At 42.3% G+C, this 17,714-nt stretch overlaps 2 protein-coding genes across 3 annotated transcripts; both read left to right on the top strand.

The window, feature by feature from the left end:
* Window positions 1-1,681: 1,681 nt before the first annotated feature.
* Window positions 1,682-14,363, top strand: LOC132201076 (uncharacterized). Its single transcript, XM_059626967.1, has 8 exons — window positions 1,682-1,812; window positions 6,158-6,383; window positions 6,559-6,695; window positions 7,306-7,506; window positions 8,802-9,301; window positions 9,934-10,114; window positions 10,496-10,879; window positions 11,458-14,363. Exons 2-8 carry the CDS (start codon window positions 6,164-6,166, stop codon window positions 13,240-13,242), a joined length of 3,408 nt encoding a protein of 1,135 aa, XP_059482950.1. The 5' UTR covers window positions 1,682-1,812; window positions 6,158-6,163; the 3' UTR covers window positions 13,243-14,363.
* Window positions 14,364-15,018: 655 nt separating this feature from the next.
* Window positions 15,019-17,695, top strand: LOC132199550 (NEDD4 family-interacting protein 2). 2 transcript variants are annotated; one of them, XM_059624359.1, is made up of 6 exons: window positions 15,019-15,177; window positions 15,682-15,804; window positions 15,873-15,995; window positions 16,239-16,371; window positions 16,429-16,614; window positions 16,884-17,695. In XM_059624359.1, the coding sequence occupies exons 1-6, from the start codon at window positions 15,151-15,153 to the stop codon at window positions 16,985-16,987; spliced, it is 696 nt and encodes a 231-aa protein (XP_059480342.1). In that variant the 5' UTR covers window positions 15,019-15,150; the 3' UTR covers window positions 16,988-17,695. The 2 variants fall into 2 exon arrangements, with proteins under 2 accessions (XP_059480342.1, XP_059480341.1); XM_059624358.1 differs by having other exon boundaries at window positions 15,873-16,010.
* Window positions 17,696-17,714: the final 19 nt, after the last annotated feature.

Genomic DNA, 17,714 nt, shown 5'->3' with positions numbered 1-17,714 from the left:
CAAAGAGAGTAAATTTTGTCAGCGCTCCGCCAGCTTCATCAAGGCACGGTTTCGTCATGCTGAATCTCGTCCAAACTCATTGATGCTTGCCAACCACTGGAGGGTAAAATATTGAAATGGCAAAAACATTCGTTCCCATGCGGATAAAAAGCAGCAACTGCACAGAGAGGGAATTGCAGCGCGCGAGTTCGTACATATGGCTGACTTTTGATCACTGGAGGGTTTGATTTGATACTTTTCAGCGAATGGCTGTGAGACTGAGCGACGCTGTTCTAAATAAAAAATAAAAACTTCGTCGCGAATCAACGAAACGGCACCAATTGGCGTCAAAAGGCTTATCAAAAACGCGGCCTCACCGAATTTGGCGCAAAACGAGGTGCGCTCTTTTTTACGAGGGCACATAGCCGACGGTGTCTGTGGAGCGTAAGCGCGCCGCTCGGGAATTTGTGTGATCTTAATGAGACGCGAGTGGAAAATTACTGTGACACAGGCAGGGGTGCGCGTATTCTTGTTTCGTGTACATGCATTCAAAAGAGCTTTGGCTGCAGAGACGCGAGCTTTATCAATTTAACTAAGCGGAATAAATTTGCAGCGAAATTGAATGAAAATGAACCAGAGGCGCAGGAGAGGAAAATCACAAAAGCAGTCTTTTCGCATTTATTATAATTTAAACGTGAAAGCTCAAGTAATTACGAAGTTTGAGTTATTGATTTTGGAACTTTCTTTTTCCTCGGCAGACACAAATTTAGAACTTTTGCAACCCCTGGGCCAATTAGGAACGTTATTCCTTTTGCTGTTTTTTCTTTTTTTATTGCGTGAAAAATTGAATCAGGACACCACAACCTAATTGGCGAGAATGGGGATACAGCCGGAGAGAAAAAGTTCATCAGCCAAGAAGGAAGACCTGAGTTAATTTTAACCTCTTCCATTAGCAGGGGCACGTCTCTATCAATTAGACGCGAGTTTCGTGTTTCCAGTGCCGTGAACCAAGCAGACAAAACTCACAATTAGTGAGAAACAAATGCTTTTAGTCGAAAAAGAGAACAAGGAAAAAACTCTTCTTGAACTACATACTTAAACGAGCCAATTTTTCAAAACGCAGTTTAATCTTCCTGTCGTGCGCGAATTCACGACCGAAATAAAAATAAAAATTGCTAGGTGAACAGAAAAAAAAATATATAAAAGAGGCAACTCGCGCGGCAGTAAGTTTCGCTAAAGGGCCGCACACGTCTACGGCCTGGGAACAACGTGTATAATAATAAAAAGGCGAAACTACTCTTCCGAACAACTAGAAACTTTAACAAAGCGCGAAAATAAAGATCTCGCTGTAGCGAGCGCAGGTAAATCGGCCTGCAGCGCTATAAATTGAGCAAAAATTTCGCCGAGAAGAAAGTAGTGGCGCGTTATTTTGCAACTTTTCAATCGGGAGCGAGGCGCGGCTCGCTTATTCGCATCCCCTCGGGGCGGCGAAGAACCCTGAAATTTCCTGTCGGGACGATTAGCCCCTTTTACGGAGGAAACGGGGCAGTGAGACTCGCCGTAACGAAGTGTGTATGTATCGAGTCGCAGCACTTGTGGCAGCAGTGGCGGCACCGGATCGATGAGGCGAGGCGCGCACCACCCCTGCCACCCCGCCGACCTGCAGTCTCGGAGGCTGTAGCAGCAGCAGCTCAGTCCGGAGGAGCTTTCCGCTGGCGAAGGAGTCGCGAATCCGCACGCCGACCATGAATTGCCGCTAACTGCCTCTCGCAGGCGGCCCCTGACGAGACACCCTGTACATGAGCATCCGTTCGACCAGCCCAGCGTCCACAGGTATAATATGCAGATGCAAATAATTCCGCTTTTGTTTTCGCTGGCGGAATCGTCCCTCTGCGTATAAATGTGAGCGGGTAGGCAGCAGGCAGGGGAAGCGGAGACTCACTCGATTATGGTCGGCGCTCGGTTGGAAATTATACTGCCAACAATCAAGTGTGTAGTGTATGCGGCCGAAATTTTAGCTTTATGGCGTGTTACCGCGCGTTTTAAGGGTCTGCCCGTGTAATTGCTATCGGCGCTAAAATGCGTACCCCGGCCGCTGCATCCGCAAGCAAGGACGAGGTGCGAAAACGCTGCCCCTACATCTCGTTTGATTTGAATCAGATAAATATAATAAAAACGACCAAAATTTATTATTAAATTAATCTGTCATTTTTAAATTGTCTAGACAAGTTTTATTTTTGCTGATATCTGATTGAAGAAATAATAATTTTAAAAATTAATTAGTTTTCATTAACTAATTTTATAATTTAATTTATCACCTTCAGCATACAAATTCAAATTAATATTGTCAAAGTTTATTTAAATTTGGTCAGGAATAATAAAATTCTTTAGTCGTGTTTAAAAGCCAAAGTTTTTGCAAAACAAATAACATGCAAATGCGTTGAATGAGAGCATTTACCAAGTCATAATAAAAAAGGACGAAAGAGCGCTGGGCAGCTTCACAAAAAAATCTAATTTGCATGGATGAACAAATTCAAAGCGCGTCCGCCGGAGAGAAAGTATTGACAGATTAATAAAATGTTTTTATTTCCCTTCAGATTTAATCCCTTTAATTGGAGCTACGCTGAATCACGACCGATTTCCTCTGCTTTCCCAAACAACTTTGCAGCATACTCATAAATCTGGGGTCTGTTTTTTAGCTGTTTTGCCCGCGAAAGTTGCTCGCCGGAGAAGTAAATCGCGCCGCTCCTCTCGTCCCTTTTTCGGCTTTGACAAAAAAAGTTTATTTGAGCGCTACAACTTCTTTGGAGGAATTTCCGATTCTCCTCCTCAAAAAGTAATCACGAGGAAAAAATGCGGCATAAGTGAAAAAGCCGAGCGGAAGAGGGAACTTCTGCCTTGTCATTTTTATCCCGCCATCATCCTAATCTATTGCAAAAGCGCGGAAAAGCAGGCAGGGGAGAGGAGATAGTTGGGAAAGTATGAGCATTAAAGTGCAATAATTAAACGGCCGGGCAATTCTGCGTGTCAAAACGAATAATCCCTCTCACCCCTTGGAAATTAACTGCTCATCTGCGGCGGCAGGAGAAATATTTGGATTTTGTTGATAAACTGAATGCGACGAGTGCTCTCGCTCTCTCTCTCTCCTCCCCTATGCTTTTCGCACTCTATCATTCTGCCCACATCCCAGAAGCTCCCTTTAGAGCTGATTGTGAGGGGTTCCGAGCCGGACCCTTTTTGCCATTGAACCTGCTGAGCGTAGCAGAAATCCTATTAAAGTCACGCAGCAGGATGATTGCAGTAGCGGCCGAAACTGCTCTGCTCGCCGCCGGATCCCATTTGCAAGATCAGAATCGAACAGAAAACCTGCAGTGCCAGCTTTTGAATATGCATGCTTTCTCTCCTCTAAGGTGCGACGCAATGGCTTATTTGCCTGAAAAGAGCCTTTCAGCGCTGCGTAACAATTTGCGACAAAAGGAAAAATATCCGGCATGCCCGGCGTTGGAAGCTGCTGGCTGGATGCAATCGATAAAAGCTGTGAGTGCCCCCTTTGGTATGCAACTTGCACACCGTCATGCGGGCTCCTTGAAAAAGTTTGGGAAATTTCGTGCTAACTCAAATAGAGAAGGACAGACACCCTACCTGCTGTGCCATTTGTTTTTACGAGGGGATTTCGAACTTGGGCAGCGCATCTCGTTTTCGGCTACCAACTGCCGCACTGGTTGCATCGACATTTTACTTTCAAAGTGCAGAGGCTTTAAATTTGGTGAGACAATTTCGGCGAGAACGTCCAATTTGCATTGCAGTGGAGTGAAAATCGATGCTCGGGCGCAGAAAAGTGCCGCTCTGCCTAGAGATTCTGGTAGATTCTAAACACCGCAGATTTAACAAGTAAAAAAGTTTTTGTAATGTAAAAAAAATGAGATGGTGAGACGTTTTTTTTATTCTCATAATAATTTTTCATTTTCTATTTTGAAACATATTACAGTAGCTAGATAATAGAGCAAAAAAAAAAAAAACACATATTAATGTTGTCTGTGGCTATTAATTAAAATAAAAAACTTTTCACTTAGTTTTCTCACCAATATATATTGCTGATAATGCTACTAATTTTAATAAATTTGGAAAAATTTTGAAATGCCGCCGAGTTGTGGAATAATTTAATTAAATATTTAATTCATAACACCTGATTAGCTTTTTCAACCACAACATCTAAATTCTAAACGTTCTTTCAACGGGAAAATTTCTGCCCAAAATTTCGCTCCGTTTTCGTTTCTCCGCGCAGGACAATTCGAGCACAATGCTTAATTAAACGAAACGCAGAGACACTTCTATACTGAAATGCACCGCCAGGTTAACATCGGATAATGCGGTTTGCAGATTTGCACACGGAGCACGTCCGTGGCAAAATAGTTTGCTAAAGCCGGAACAGATATCGCTTGTGTGTGTGTGTATGTGATGCACATGTCGGATCGGCTAAACCGCCCTCTTCAACTTTCGTTAAACAAGCTGGCAGTTGGGGCGCTTGGAGAATATAGCTTGCTTGCAGGAGCCCCCGAACGTTAATCCTGCATCCGAACTTAAGTTTGATTAAATCACATGTTTGCATAAACGCATTAGCCCCCATCCCTGTGCCGTGAAGAGCAGGAGAGTGAGTGAGTGAGTGAGGAGTACAACTTCAAACACACAGCCTACAGCAGCGCAAATAGCAATCAATAATCACGGGGAGCAAAACAATGTTCAGTTAGTTTGCTCTCGGGGTACATAAGAGCGCTCCGATGGCGAGAGAAGAGGCACCCAAGACGCACCAGCGTTTTTCCATACGAGAAGAAGCAGGGCCTCTGTTCGTGCCTTGGGTCGGCACTTCTGCTGCTGCAGGAATCGGTTTCTCGAGCAACGCGCACCCCCGAACTTTTCCGTGCAAATCCGATTAAGAAAACCGCGCGTATAAGCAGAAATGATAAATGACGCGCGACACGAGAACGTCTCCGGGATAAATCGTTGTTCTGGGAAAAGCGTCGCGAAACTCTACAGCGAGTGAACGCGTGGGCTGTTCTCACCCCGCAAACAAAACGAGCCGTTTCCGCAGAACTCGTGATGGCAATAATGAACCGCAAATCCGCAGGCACTCCACCGGTTGACCGGATCACCTGAATTATAAACCTGGAATAAAATGAAACGCAAACAAAATTATATACATAACAAAAAGGAAGAAAAAAAAAATCAAACAAACAGCAGATTACAGCGCTAAATGATAGTATTTTTCTATCTATAAAAATTAGTTTTACATTCGGCTTATGTTGAAAATTATTTTACATGCGGGTGATGTTGAAAAATAATTCTACATTCGGTTTATGTTGAAAAATAGTTCTACATTCGGCTCATGTTGAAAAATAATTCTACATTTGGCTGATGTTGAAAAATAGTTCTACATTCGGCTCATGTTGAAAAATAGTTCTACATTTGGCTGATGTTGAAAAATAGTTCTACATTCGGCTCATGTTGAAAAATAGTTCTACATTTGGCTGAATCTATTATTTCACCTTAAATCACTTATTTTGAGATTTTCCACCTAATATCATCTACTTCAACAAAAATAGCCTAATATCAAATAGTTCAGCTAAATACACCTTAAAAAACCTAATTTAAATGTTAAAAATATTTGCCGATTATTTTCCATTTTTTTTTTTTTTTTACTTTTTCACTTAAAATCACCTTAATCATAGTGCCTATTTTCACCCTTAAAAATCACCTATTTGCCCCCAAACCAAGCTTTGTTTAGTCAGTTCGTATATATTTATTATTTTCCTTTTCAATAGTCAAAATTTTCAAATAACTTTATTAGTCTGAAATAATTTTAACAAACATTCAATTTTCATAGTCTGGTCGATATATTAAATTTGCTTTTCGTAAATAAGAGTCAGTTTCAGCATGGCTTTGTATACAGTGCTTGAAATTTAAATGTTCCATGAATATTTCATGCAGCCTCGACGATCAAGCCCGCCGAGAAAAACAGTTGATTTAGTTGATTGCACTCGTGCCCCTAGGTACCGGTCGTGATAGAATTTTGATGAATCCGGCCGCCAGAAGTGCTCAGTCTCTATTTCCCGCGAAAAGGCAGGCCGGACCTCGCCGGGAACCACAAGTTAATTAATTAGATAATGCCGATTTGTTGCAGAGTGACATGTGGTGTGTTCTGTGGGCTGCGGCGTGGTTCGCTAGCGTGCTCGGGGCGACGCACACGACCTCCTCCTGGTCATCGTCGGCCCCGCCGCGGCCGCCCAAATGCAAACTCTCCCAGTTCACCTGCCACGCGTCGACGGCGCGGTGCGTCTCGCTCGACCGCTTCTGCGACGGAGTCGACGACTGCGGCGACAACTCTGACGAGCCGCGATTCTGCACACGTGAGTTGACAAATCACCCTTTCAACTTTTGCCAAGCATTCTATCGACTTTGCCGTTTGTTGGAGAAAATAATATTCATTGGCGAAGTTGCGAGAGGGATCGAGAGGGTCATTCGCTCGCTCTCGAGAGCCGGTCTAAAGTTACTAATGAGAGACGTCTTTTTTGTTCTCGCCAGCATGTAACAGAACGTACTTCGGCGAAGTGGGGCGCACTTACGAGATCGAGATCCGACGCCCGCACGAAGACCAACTGCCCTTCGCTTGCCACCTCAACTTTACGGCCGCAGGTGGACAGTGGGGAGATCTAGTCCAGGTAAGACTTCGAAAAACTTCTCTGACACTCAAATTAGATAAATTTACCGAGTTGATTTATTTCAAAACTTTTTAATCAAAAGTAATTGCAGACTTTCCAGTCCCGTAGTCAAATGTTTGAAATGATCAATTTTGGTGCGCATTTAATATTGAATCCAAATTCACATTTTAATTGATAGATCTGCAATTATTTTGTTTAATAAATTTCCATTTCTTGCATTTAAAAAGAAACGTTTATACAACACCTTTTTGATTCCTCAAATTCTGAAAAATTTAAGGACTCGCAAAATTTATAACTTTTACTAGTGAATTTCTGAAAATATCTGCTCACATTGAAACAAACATTCAGATTGGAAAACACGCAAATGGTGATAGGGCATGGTTCGTTTTTCTCTTATACGTGTAATGTAATGTGTAACATAAAGAGCGCTAAAGTTGAACCGATTTCGCCGTGGTTCGCTCGCATTGGGCGATCAGAGAGCGACTCGAATAAAGCACGTTTCGCTCTTATCATTATAGCTCTCCGCCTCTAATAACGGCCATTATTGTTCAAGAGTTGCATATAATATCGATGTAAATTTAACCTTCATTTCCGCTCGCTGTGCTTCCAGCTAACGTTTGACTCGTTCACCGTTGGCAAATTCATGTCCTTCGCTAAGGACGGCTGTCCACACGGCCACATGTCCATCACGGAGCTCGGACTGCCGGACACCGGTGGACAGTGGTGTGGCAGTGCCTGGGGCTACACCGTTTATTTCAGTGAGGTCAACTCCGTCAACGTCACCCTCGCGCTTTTGAGGCTGTCAGAGCAGGTAAGAAAAGTTTGGAAATATAAATGAATTTAGTTTTTCCCCTATTTAAACTTTCAGATTCATTAATTGCGCCTTATTAATAGGTTTAAAATGTTTTATTTGCCATGGCTCGGAGAAGTTTTGGGTTAATGTCGTTGATGACAATTGGCATGTCAAAACTCAACTATCGTATTGTCAGGGAAATATGATTGGTGCCACCGGGGGGGTTTGTTCACGACGGGTTGTTTTATTTAGAACTTAAGATGGAATGAGTAGAGGAGTTCAAATTATTTATACAAACTTAAAAAAAAATTAATAAAATGAGAACGTGTTTTCACAAGGTTATAATTTTTATATATTGATTTATCTCCACTCCAATTTTTGCACCTTTATTGCAGTTTTTTTTGCTAGGAAAAATAAGTTTGGATTCATGTTTCTAATGTTAGTCAGATTTAAAGCTGAATTTTTTCATCTTTTTGTTGCAACGCTTAAAGAAAAAACTAAGAATGTAAATTAATTAGATTTTTCTCTCTCCAAATTTTCCATTTTTATGAGTCAGATCTGCATTGTACAAAAAAAATTTCATCTAGTCTGTGTATTTTAAAAGTTATGAGACATTGTGTTAATTTTACTAATTTATTTTCACCTTTTCCAACAAAAACTTTTGTGAGGAAAGGGATGGAAATAAACATTTTCCACGTCCAAGAACACGAAATATTTTAAATATTATCCAAATCAGGACTATTTTATTCAATGCCATTGAATTTTATTCCGTAATTATGTTTTTCACTGGGTCTTCAAACAATTTCACTTAAAATAAAGTAATATCACAAGAATTAATTAGCTAAGTAGATACTAAAATCCCTAAAGTAATTAAACTTGGATATTTTAATATAATTATTTCTTTGAGGGCAAAAATCTTCTTAACGTAGTTGTTAGCTAGTCTCATAAGAAAGTAAAAACACGATCGGGTCGAAAGTTATGCAACCGGGAGCAACGCTAATGCCGAGTAATTGCCCAACTTTCAAATTACCTCCACTTGAAAACACATTCAAAGCGTTCCAAGAGGACGGGGTGAACATTTAAAAGTCCATTTACGGTTATTAGCCGAAAACATTTCGCTACGCTTCGTGAACATCCCTCTTCCAAGCGGAATCATGTCTGAATTTAAGAAGGGTTGCGCACGCGATGTGACTTTTAATATGAAAATGTCCGGAAAATGCTCGGCCTGTCAACGCCGTTGAGAAATGTCCTCCTCCTTTTTACGAGTCAAAACAAAATAAACGTGTGTATAATTAAAATAATGTCCTTTCCAGGGAATCGGCTACACTTTTGATTTTAAGCTCAACTACCGCTTTCTGCTGCGGTCCGAGGCGGCGCTGCGTTTCGGCGTCTCGGACGAGGTGGACCGCGGCATGTTGGTGCCCGGCACGTACTGCGACCGCATCTTCACCCGCTGCGACACCCGCAAGTGCAGACTGCAGTCGCCCAACTTCCCCGGAATTTACCCGAGGAACGTCACGTGTCGCTACGCCATCGTCCAGCTGAGGGTGCCGGACGGTTCGCACGCCACCATCACCGTCCGCCAGCCGGACAGCCGGAGGATGCACGTCAAGGACAGGATCGTGCAGTACGAACGGAGTCAACGGGTGTTGCGCGTCGGCGACCAGTGCAACGTCATCCGCGACCACCTCACCGTGTACGACGGATTCACGTCGGACTCGAAACGCACCGAGACGTTGATTGAATTGTTTTCCCAGCCGACACGCAACCGCCGGGCCACCAGCATTCGGCGAAAAATAGACGCACTCGCAAAGTAAGTTTCATCTTCTTTTTTTATGTTTGGAGGTAATAAAAAAGTAATAAAATGGAAGTCTAAATTAATTAATTCTAAATTTGGACTTTTGTATCAAATTTGTTAGTGGCAAATCTTACAATTAGCTTTGTTTCCGTAGTAAATTCAAGCTTTTCATAGTTACCCTAGAAAATTAAATTGCAATCTTTTTATTTGAAAGTGATAAAATTCTTGTAAATTTTTTTGTCTTATTTGTTATAATTAGAGATAACATGCAGAAAATCAAAAGATCTTGAAAACCTTGAAATGAAAATTCTTTTTCAATTTTTTAATTTCTCTATTAAAAAATCAACACGTTTCAATAAGGACTAAATCTTTTCAAGTTCGTGTTTATATACATATTTTTTTTTTAATTTGAGATTATTTCAGATAATGATTCTCAGCCAGCCAAAAACTAAAAATATTTACACTTTATTAATTAAATCAATAAAATATAAAAATTTTTAACCCACAATGTAAAGTATTAGCTAAAATATTTTTGCCCTTTAATCTTGATTGGAAATTGCATTTGCAATCACTTTAGATGTAATTTAGAGCTGTGATATGAATTTTCTGACGAGGGTGATTTGCAATTTTGCTTCTTGCTGTTGCAGCGGAACTCTGGAGGTGAGCAGCAGAGGTGCCGTAATAGCGCGTCTCTGCGGCGGTGACGCGGTTCCTGACATAGTCAGCTCCGGTCCCCGGATGCTTGTCGAGTTTTCCACTTCGCCTTTCGACAACCCCTTTCACCCCGCGCCAGTTAGCTACCTTCCTGGCTTCGAATTAGATATTGAGGTAAGTTTCTTTAAACTTTTTCTTCACCTCTGCTCTCGTCCTTTTTTGCATCATCAATTTCATAAACTTTCCTCGGAAGCAAAAAGCGGCTTGGATATTAGCACTAATGCAAAATACTTGCACCCGCAAGAAGAAACCCCGCTTAATTGAAGTATAATGCTTTAATGTACTTTAACCTGCGCCCAACAGTTTTTCTAAAGAAATACACAAGCCATTTATGGCATCGCTAGTTTTTGCTTTTTACTTTTCTGAGGCGCATTACAGCGCTTCTGGGAATAAAAGGCCATTTTTCGAAGCATATTAAACTTTACTATGTTATCTACTGAGAAGTGTTCGCGTTTTCCATTAAGCAAATTATATACATTCGTGATAATGTTACAGGTGAAAATGGTTCCGGCCGTGCAACCACGTTCCTACGCCCAGCAGGGCAAATGCGTCTTCACCGTGTCTAGCTTCGAGTCTAGACAGGGCCAGCTGGGCCCACCGCTGCACTCGCTGCCGGCCAACACAACCTGCAGATACGAGTTTGCCGGACGGCCCAACGAGAGGGTCTGGATCGCCTTCCTCAAGTATCACGTCGCTGAAAGGGTGCAGAGCAAGGGCGTTCCTAGTTTAGGCTCGGCGCGGGTGCCTCTGCCCGAAAGCGTTCCAGGGACGGAAGACTCAAAGAAGGCTGACGAGGCCAAGGAGGAAGAGGACAATGATTGTCCAGCTCGGCTCAGAATCTGGGACGGAGCCCCTTCAACTTTACCGCACATCCAACAGGTAAAATGTTTATTTTATCAAAAATAATCAAAAAGAGGGGAAAATCTTAATTTTTATAGTAAAATGTGTGATAAATATTTTAAACGAATTATTTGATTTAATATTTTTATTTATTATTTTAATTTAATAAATTGGCGATTAATAAAAAAATTAGCATTAGGCCCCTAACAATAATTATGATTTAAATCAAAATATTTAGTTAAGCTGAAATTGTATTTTTAAAAAGTTTTCATCTATATTATGGTGAAGGTAACAAATGTATTGTTTGAAGAAAAAAATTTAATACAATGGAAAGAATTTTAAATTGTATGAAGAGCTAAATCAATCAATCAATCTTTATAAAAGAATGAAAACAGAATATTATTGATTTTTTTTTTTATTTCATTAATTTATAGTACAGCATAATACAATTTTATTGCAGTGCTCTAGAGCTTTTGTTCATTCCGCGTCTTGCTTTATGTGCATGTAGCGCTTTGCAAGATGAAAAATAGAGTGAAAAGTTAATTTTAAAGCAGCTGGTCAAACATGTATGGTATATTTATGTTTGATATCAATCTAAATGTTGGCTCTGTTCCCAGGAGAACTCGACGAAGCTGCTGGGCGAGTTCTGTCGCGACGAGTCTCCGCGCCTCTGCGACCACAGCCTCTTGAGCAACAGCACTCGCTTCCCCCGCCCCTGCACCGCCGACGAGAGCTACCTCTCCACAGGTCCTAAGTTCACCCTGGAGCATTTTCTGCGCTACGGCACCGCTCTGCACCCTGTCAGCTTCGTCCTGCGCTACGAATTCGTCGACGTGTCTCAGGGTGGGGCGCCTGTGACCACCACGGCACCACCTTTTAGCCTGCCGGCAACCTCTCCCGGACCGTGGACCTGCGACCGCGAGTTCAAACACGATTTCCGCAAGTTGAGTGGCGGCGACTCGGGCACCTTCCGCTCGCCCAAAGCTGTTTTCTTCTACGGCCGCGGTGGAAACGCCAACCTTACGTGCATGTACTGGTTCTTAGTGGCCAGGGAACAGCAGCAGAGTGTCCGGTTGACGGTGAACAGGGCAAAATTCGGCGAACGCCGCTGCGTGACCCGGTTTGATCCGGACACCGGACGGAGGAGGTGCGAGTTTCGCGGCAAAAACGTCCCGACGGCGCAGCTGCGGTTTTTCGAAGCGCCGTGGCCGAATGTGATGGTGGCGCGCGACTGCGTTTGCGACAAGGTCACCGCGGCCAACAGCGTGGTGGTTGAGAGCGCTCCTGGTGCCTCTCTGGTGGTCAATTTCACTGTGGTGGGGATGAACGTGACGCAGGACGCCAGCGACTTCCTCTTCGAGGCGGATTACAAATTCAGTCTGCCGGACAAAACCTCGATGATAAACTCCATCGGCCCTTGTTCTTTCGGAGACGTGGACGATCAGCGGCTCCAGGGTATCAGCGGAGATCTGACCCTGAGGAGTCCTTCCAACGTTGACTCCAACGCTGGCCAAATTCCCGCTACCCAAGCCCTAAGGGGAGGTTACGGGGACGAGTGCCGTAACCACCCGTGGCTGATCGAGCTGCAAGAACCTTTCAACTACCTCTACGTCAGGGTCAGGGGGCTCGAGATCACCAACGGCAGGGGTGGAGACGAGTGTCGTACTCGTAACAGGGTGGTCGTCCACAGGGTGAACACCCTGATCGAGCCGACCGTCATCTGTCCGGATGAAAACGGCGGCGCCTCGGTTGGGATTTTCAGTCCTGGCTGGAAGAGCGTCCTGCCCATAACGTCCCGACCTCCTCCGGGCAGACACGAACGCAGTCTGGTGGTTGAATTCCTCGAAAGGGAACCTGGCGGGCCGTACGCCCTCAACTGGCTCGAAATCTTCCACCGACCTTCAGCAACCGTGCACCCTCCGAGGGATGGCAAGGTGCGGGGCGAGGCCCTTCTCTCGGCCGGTTTGCAGAGCCAGCCAGACCCTGTCCGCGACTGTCCGTGGCGGTGTCCCGAACTGGACGCGTGCATTTCGCCCGACTTGTGGTGCGACGGAGCAGCGCACTGTCCGTCTGGGTTTGACGAGCTGGACACCAACTGCCAGGCGCAGGCGCACAGCCCCATCCTGGACATGTTCGGCGGGTCCATGTTCGTGGTGTACCTGGCGGCAGGGGCGGCCGCCCTGCTGATCGCCGTCTCGCTCGTCACCTGCGTCATCGTCACAACGGTGCGGCTGAAAAGACGAGCGGCCGTCCGCGACCGAACGCACTCGTGGTGCCAGAACGGCGGCGCCGCCACCGGCCTCGGACCACCTCCGATGACCGCCACCCTGCGCCACAAGAACGGCACCCTGCGCTCAAACCGAGGGGTCGGCACCATCTACGGCAAGGACGATCTGTGTTGACAATAGCTGGCTGAGTTCGAATCGACCGTGTGAAAAAAATTCATTCATACTTTCGAAGACCGACTGATTGTTGTTTGACTGCGAAAAAAATATGTGCGGTGTTTCGTTGTGTGGGCCTAAAACACGAAATTGATTGCGGGTGGCTCTGAATATTTACTCGGAGCGGATTGTTAATATCGTGGTGTATACCAAAAGATGAAGTGTGCATGCGAGTTTAGCAATTTAGGACGAACGCATGTCTCAATTCAACGTAACTGATAAAAAAAGAAAGAAAAATGCGAATCGGACTTCCCTCTTGTAAAACTATAAGGTCTTATCCTTCGATTTCCACACTTTTCTATATAAATATTATGTACAGTAAATATGCAAATATATGACTCAAAAAGTTCTCCTTTGAACAAATTATGATAATTTCCCATAGCTTAAAACAATTTTTTCCTCCTTGCATAATTTATTATATTTGTTGTGAAATGCGCGAATTTTCTTTATTGGAAGCGAAATTTTGGGATAATGCTAGAGACTGCTGATTCTGATCGAGGCCCTTCCATGGGAGAGAGGAACATTGCCTGTGTTGAATTTTTTGCATATTCTATAAACGATTAAGAAGCAGGAGACCTCTCTCTGCGACACGATATTCATTTTTATACCACGTTTTTACTGATTTTAAACGATATAACTTAACGCAGCAGGAGAGTGTTTTAAATAAAACTCAAATGGAAACTTGGCACGTGGTATATTAAAATAGCTGAAATATTTTTTAATGCGTTTTGATTACTGCTCTTTTGTATATCGACAAAAAAAAATGATGGAATATACGGAAGGAGGATTTCGAGATACACATGCTTTATTTGAAACGACGACGCATTGTTATATCAATATTTTATATGATATGTCATGACAAAGGTGTATCCAGTATGATAAAGCGCACCATTATGTGAGCTGAACACACAAATTTTAAAAATGAAAAAAAAAATGAAAATGCCGCCGCGATTGGCACGCAAAATCCTCTGTCAGATTAGGCTTCATGTGCTTTCATCTCTTGCTCCAGAAAATTGAGAAGGTCAACAAAACTTTGATATGATAGAAATATATTGTTTAAAAATAAAGAAATGCGGAAAACGGTTAAATTTGCGTTTAAATGTAATTTAAAATTTCCATAATATAAAAATATTAAAAATCCTAATAAAAATTTAGTAGTGAAAATACAAGCTTGAAAAACAGAATTGAATAGTTTTCAACATAAAAATATATTCCAGATTTAACACATCTCATATTACAACTTTTACTACTTTTTTTATTAATATAAAATTCCTCTTAAACTCTTATCTTCATACTTAATTTATTTTATTTTTATAGAATTGAGATTGGCACTGCCAGCGTCGTGTGCGCTTCGGATAAATTTGATAACTGAATGTTGCGCAGCGGAGGAGAAAATTGAAAAAAACAGCGAGACACAACCCGGGCATTTGCGCGTGTTGTCTAATTTAAAGGAAAACTGCCGGGGCTCTGTGGGTCGTAAAATCCGCGAGTGTAAACCCAGAAGATTACACGCCGGCGCCTCCTCTTGTGATGCAGATTGCAAAATACGCGTAACACCACTCATACCTCGTAAAATGTGAATGAATTGCAGGGATAAGAGGACGAGAGAGAGACAGAGAGAAGAACAAAAGACTCTACTTTCGCAATTACGACAGACGAGTTCACTTCCCCTCTCGAGTCGTGCACCCAGTGTGGCGCTAGGTCGGTCGCTGCCGGGAGCGAGACTCCCCTCCTCTTGCCATATGAGAGTGACCGAGACCTCTGCGGCTCAGATTGATTTTCTTCTTTCTACTGAAACTTTGAGTCGCACTCTCTGATGAAGAGAGAGTGCAAAACAGTGGTTTAATTTGCGTCGAATATCCTGCCGAAATGGATAGGAACATCCGATACGAAATGGTGAGCCGCAAACCGCACTCGCAGCCGAGCAAAATCGGCCCTCGCCGAGCACCAACAACCTTGCGTCGCTGCAAAAAGTCCAATCGTTGGACGTTCCACTTCTTTTGCAAACAGCTTTTTTGTTTTAACATTCTCGACGAAGGACATTCTAATAATTTTTTAGCCTGCATTTCAGGACGCTTAATATTTGAAGGGCTGGAGACTAAAATTAATTAATAAAATTAGCCACAAAAAATATCAAAATTTTTTGCTTTTCCTTTGGTACTGAGTTTGTATGCATTGTGGCAAAACTCAATGAATGAATCACTGTAATAAACATGATTGCCCAATAAAAATAGGAAATGTCCAAATAATTTTATCTAATAATTTTAATAAAATGTCTTGTACAAAAACAAGCAAAATTTAATTTATTATTTTGAATTGATATTTTGAGGAAAATTAAAAGTTTGATTTCAGTTATGTCACTGCCCTACTTAATTTTAAATTTGTTTTGTATTTTGCCAGGTTGCTAGCCAAGACTTTGAGGATGAGCGTCGCAGTGGTGCTGCTCAGGCACCGACCACCTCTCACCTGGCAGTAGCACTTCCTCCAGACCTGGAGCAGGCAGCAGCCATGAGCCTGCCGATGGTCAGTTTTCATTTCATTATTTATTTGCCCCAATTTTGATGATTTATAAAAATAAATTATTTTCCCAGGGCATGGTCGACGACATTCCGCCGCCAAAGGCTGATTTTTCTGCGCCTCCACCCTACGAACTTGCCACCAAACTACCCTCCTATGAAGAGGCCCAACAGCAGAAGATGCAGGAGCAGTACGGGGTGCGACTTTTTCCAGTAATTTGGAAAAGCTTTTATTTTTAATTGGATTGCTTTTAAATTGTTCACATAATATAACATTTCTTTTAAATTTTTCAAAATTTATTATATTAATATGTGCTTCTCTTGAAATTTTTTAGTAAAAGCCACAATTAGGTCAAAATAAAACGGATCAGATAAAATATTTCATTTTAAAATTATCGGATTTTTTTGAAAAAGTTATATAATTTTAATTAAATTTTCCAGGAGAATTCCACTGGCCACCATCCAAATAATGCCCCGCCGCTGACATTTTTGACCATCGACAGCGACTTATCTGACTGCAGCACAGAAACCAGCCTTTTAGGCAGTGATTTCACATTCTTTAGTGCTTTTCTAGGTAAAAAAAAGTTAAGAATTTTGATGGAATTCAATTATAATTTGAAATTGCTTCTAGTGGCATTTCTGTTCAATTGGATTGGATTTTTGCTGCTGATGTGCTTCTGCCACACAATTGCCGCCCGATATGGCGCCCTGTCTGGCTTTGGTCTCTCGCTGGCCAAGTGGACCTTGATCGTGAAGCACTCAACAGATCTTGCCTCCAGGGAAAATATCTGGTTGTGGTGGCTCATAATGGCATTTGGTGAGTTTAGTAACCAAGAAAAAATAACGAAGTTAAAAATTAGAATGTTTTCATTTAATGTGTTTTGTTTTTATAAATTTTTATAACTTCTCACTTGATAAAAAAATTTAATAGAGAATTTTTCAAATTACTTAACTCTCAAAATACTTAACAAGTTATTCATTTTGTAATTTCTTTTCTTAATTGGAGATCCACCTGCTCCAAATTGGTCAGCTAGGCCAATCATTGAAATAAGAATTTTGTAACGAATTCCAAATTGATAATTTCAGGGCTTTTGATCTGCGCCCGTGCCATAATCCAGTACCTGCACATTAAGCGAGAGTGGAGTCTTCTTTCACGCAGCGCCCAAGAACGCCTTGTATTTTTCTACTAGCCAGCGTTCTAGCGTGATGGCTGTTGCTTTTTTCACCTTTCCTTTTCTCTTTTTATCAAGCACCACGCGTGTGATCTTCGTTTTTCTTTCCAGCATGCACTTCACTCATTTACTCAGCAAACTCCAAATCAGAAAGTGTGTCATGTGTATAAATAAATTTGAAAACTCTTGATGTCACCAATTTGAAAAAGGGCGCCTCCGAGTCTGAGGCGACCCCGAGCTAGGTCGTTGGCCCCAAGGCTAATTATGAAGAAGTCCCACGTTGAACCAAAGGACATGTCCAACTTTTAAATTTTCGGAACTTTTATTTTTATTGTTAGACGACGACTGACTGCAGCTGAGAAATCCTAAGTCAGCGCGTCCGACGGCCGCAGAAAAGTGTTAGGCGGCGGACCATGAGACCTCTTAATCAGAACATTCCCCGCGATGTATAAAATTATAGCAAGGAATGGTTTTCTTCGATGTGTTACTCTCAGTAGTCGTTTTTTTGTAGACTATTTGTCTGACTATTACATATATTATACAACATAGCTTAGGGCACTCTAAACTCTACTGTAATTAAAAAGAAGTCATAAAATGAAATGAGTATTATATGGGCAGCTTATAAATGAATTTTTATGTAAATTGATGGAATGCCATTGATGCAAATTTGTGTGCATCGTTAAGTGAGCAGTACCTTAATAAAATATTTAATTTTAAATCCGGAAACACTTTTTTTATTGTGTGA

This window comes from Neocloeon triangulifer, unplaced genomic scaffold (assembly GCF_031216515.1).
Source record: "Neocloeon triangulifer isolate White Clay Creek 2 clone unplaced genomic scaffold, ASM3121651v1 ptg000014l, whole genome shotgun sequence".
In the NCBI taxonomy this organism is placed as follows: domain Eukaryota; kingdom Metazoa; phylum Arthropoda; class Insecta; order Ephemeroptera; family Baetidae; genus Neocloeon; species Neocloeon triangulifer.
Note: the sequence above shows the minus strand (reverse complement) of the source record. Positions and strands in the feature narration are given on the sequence as shown.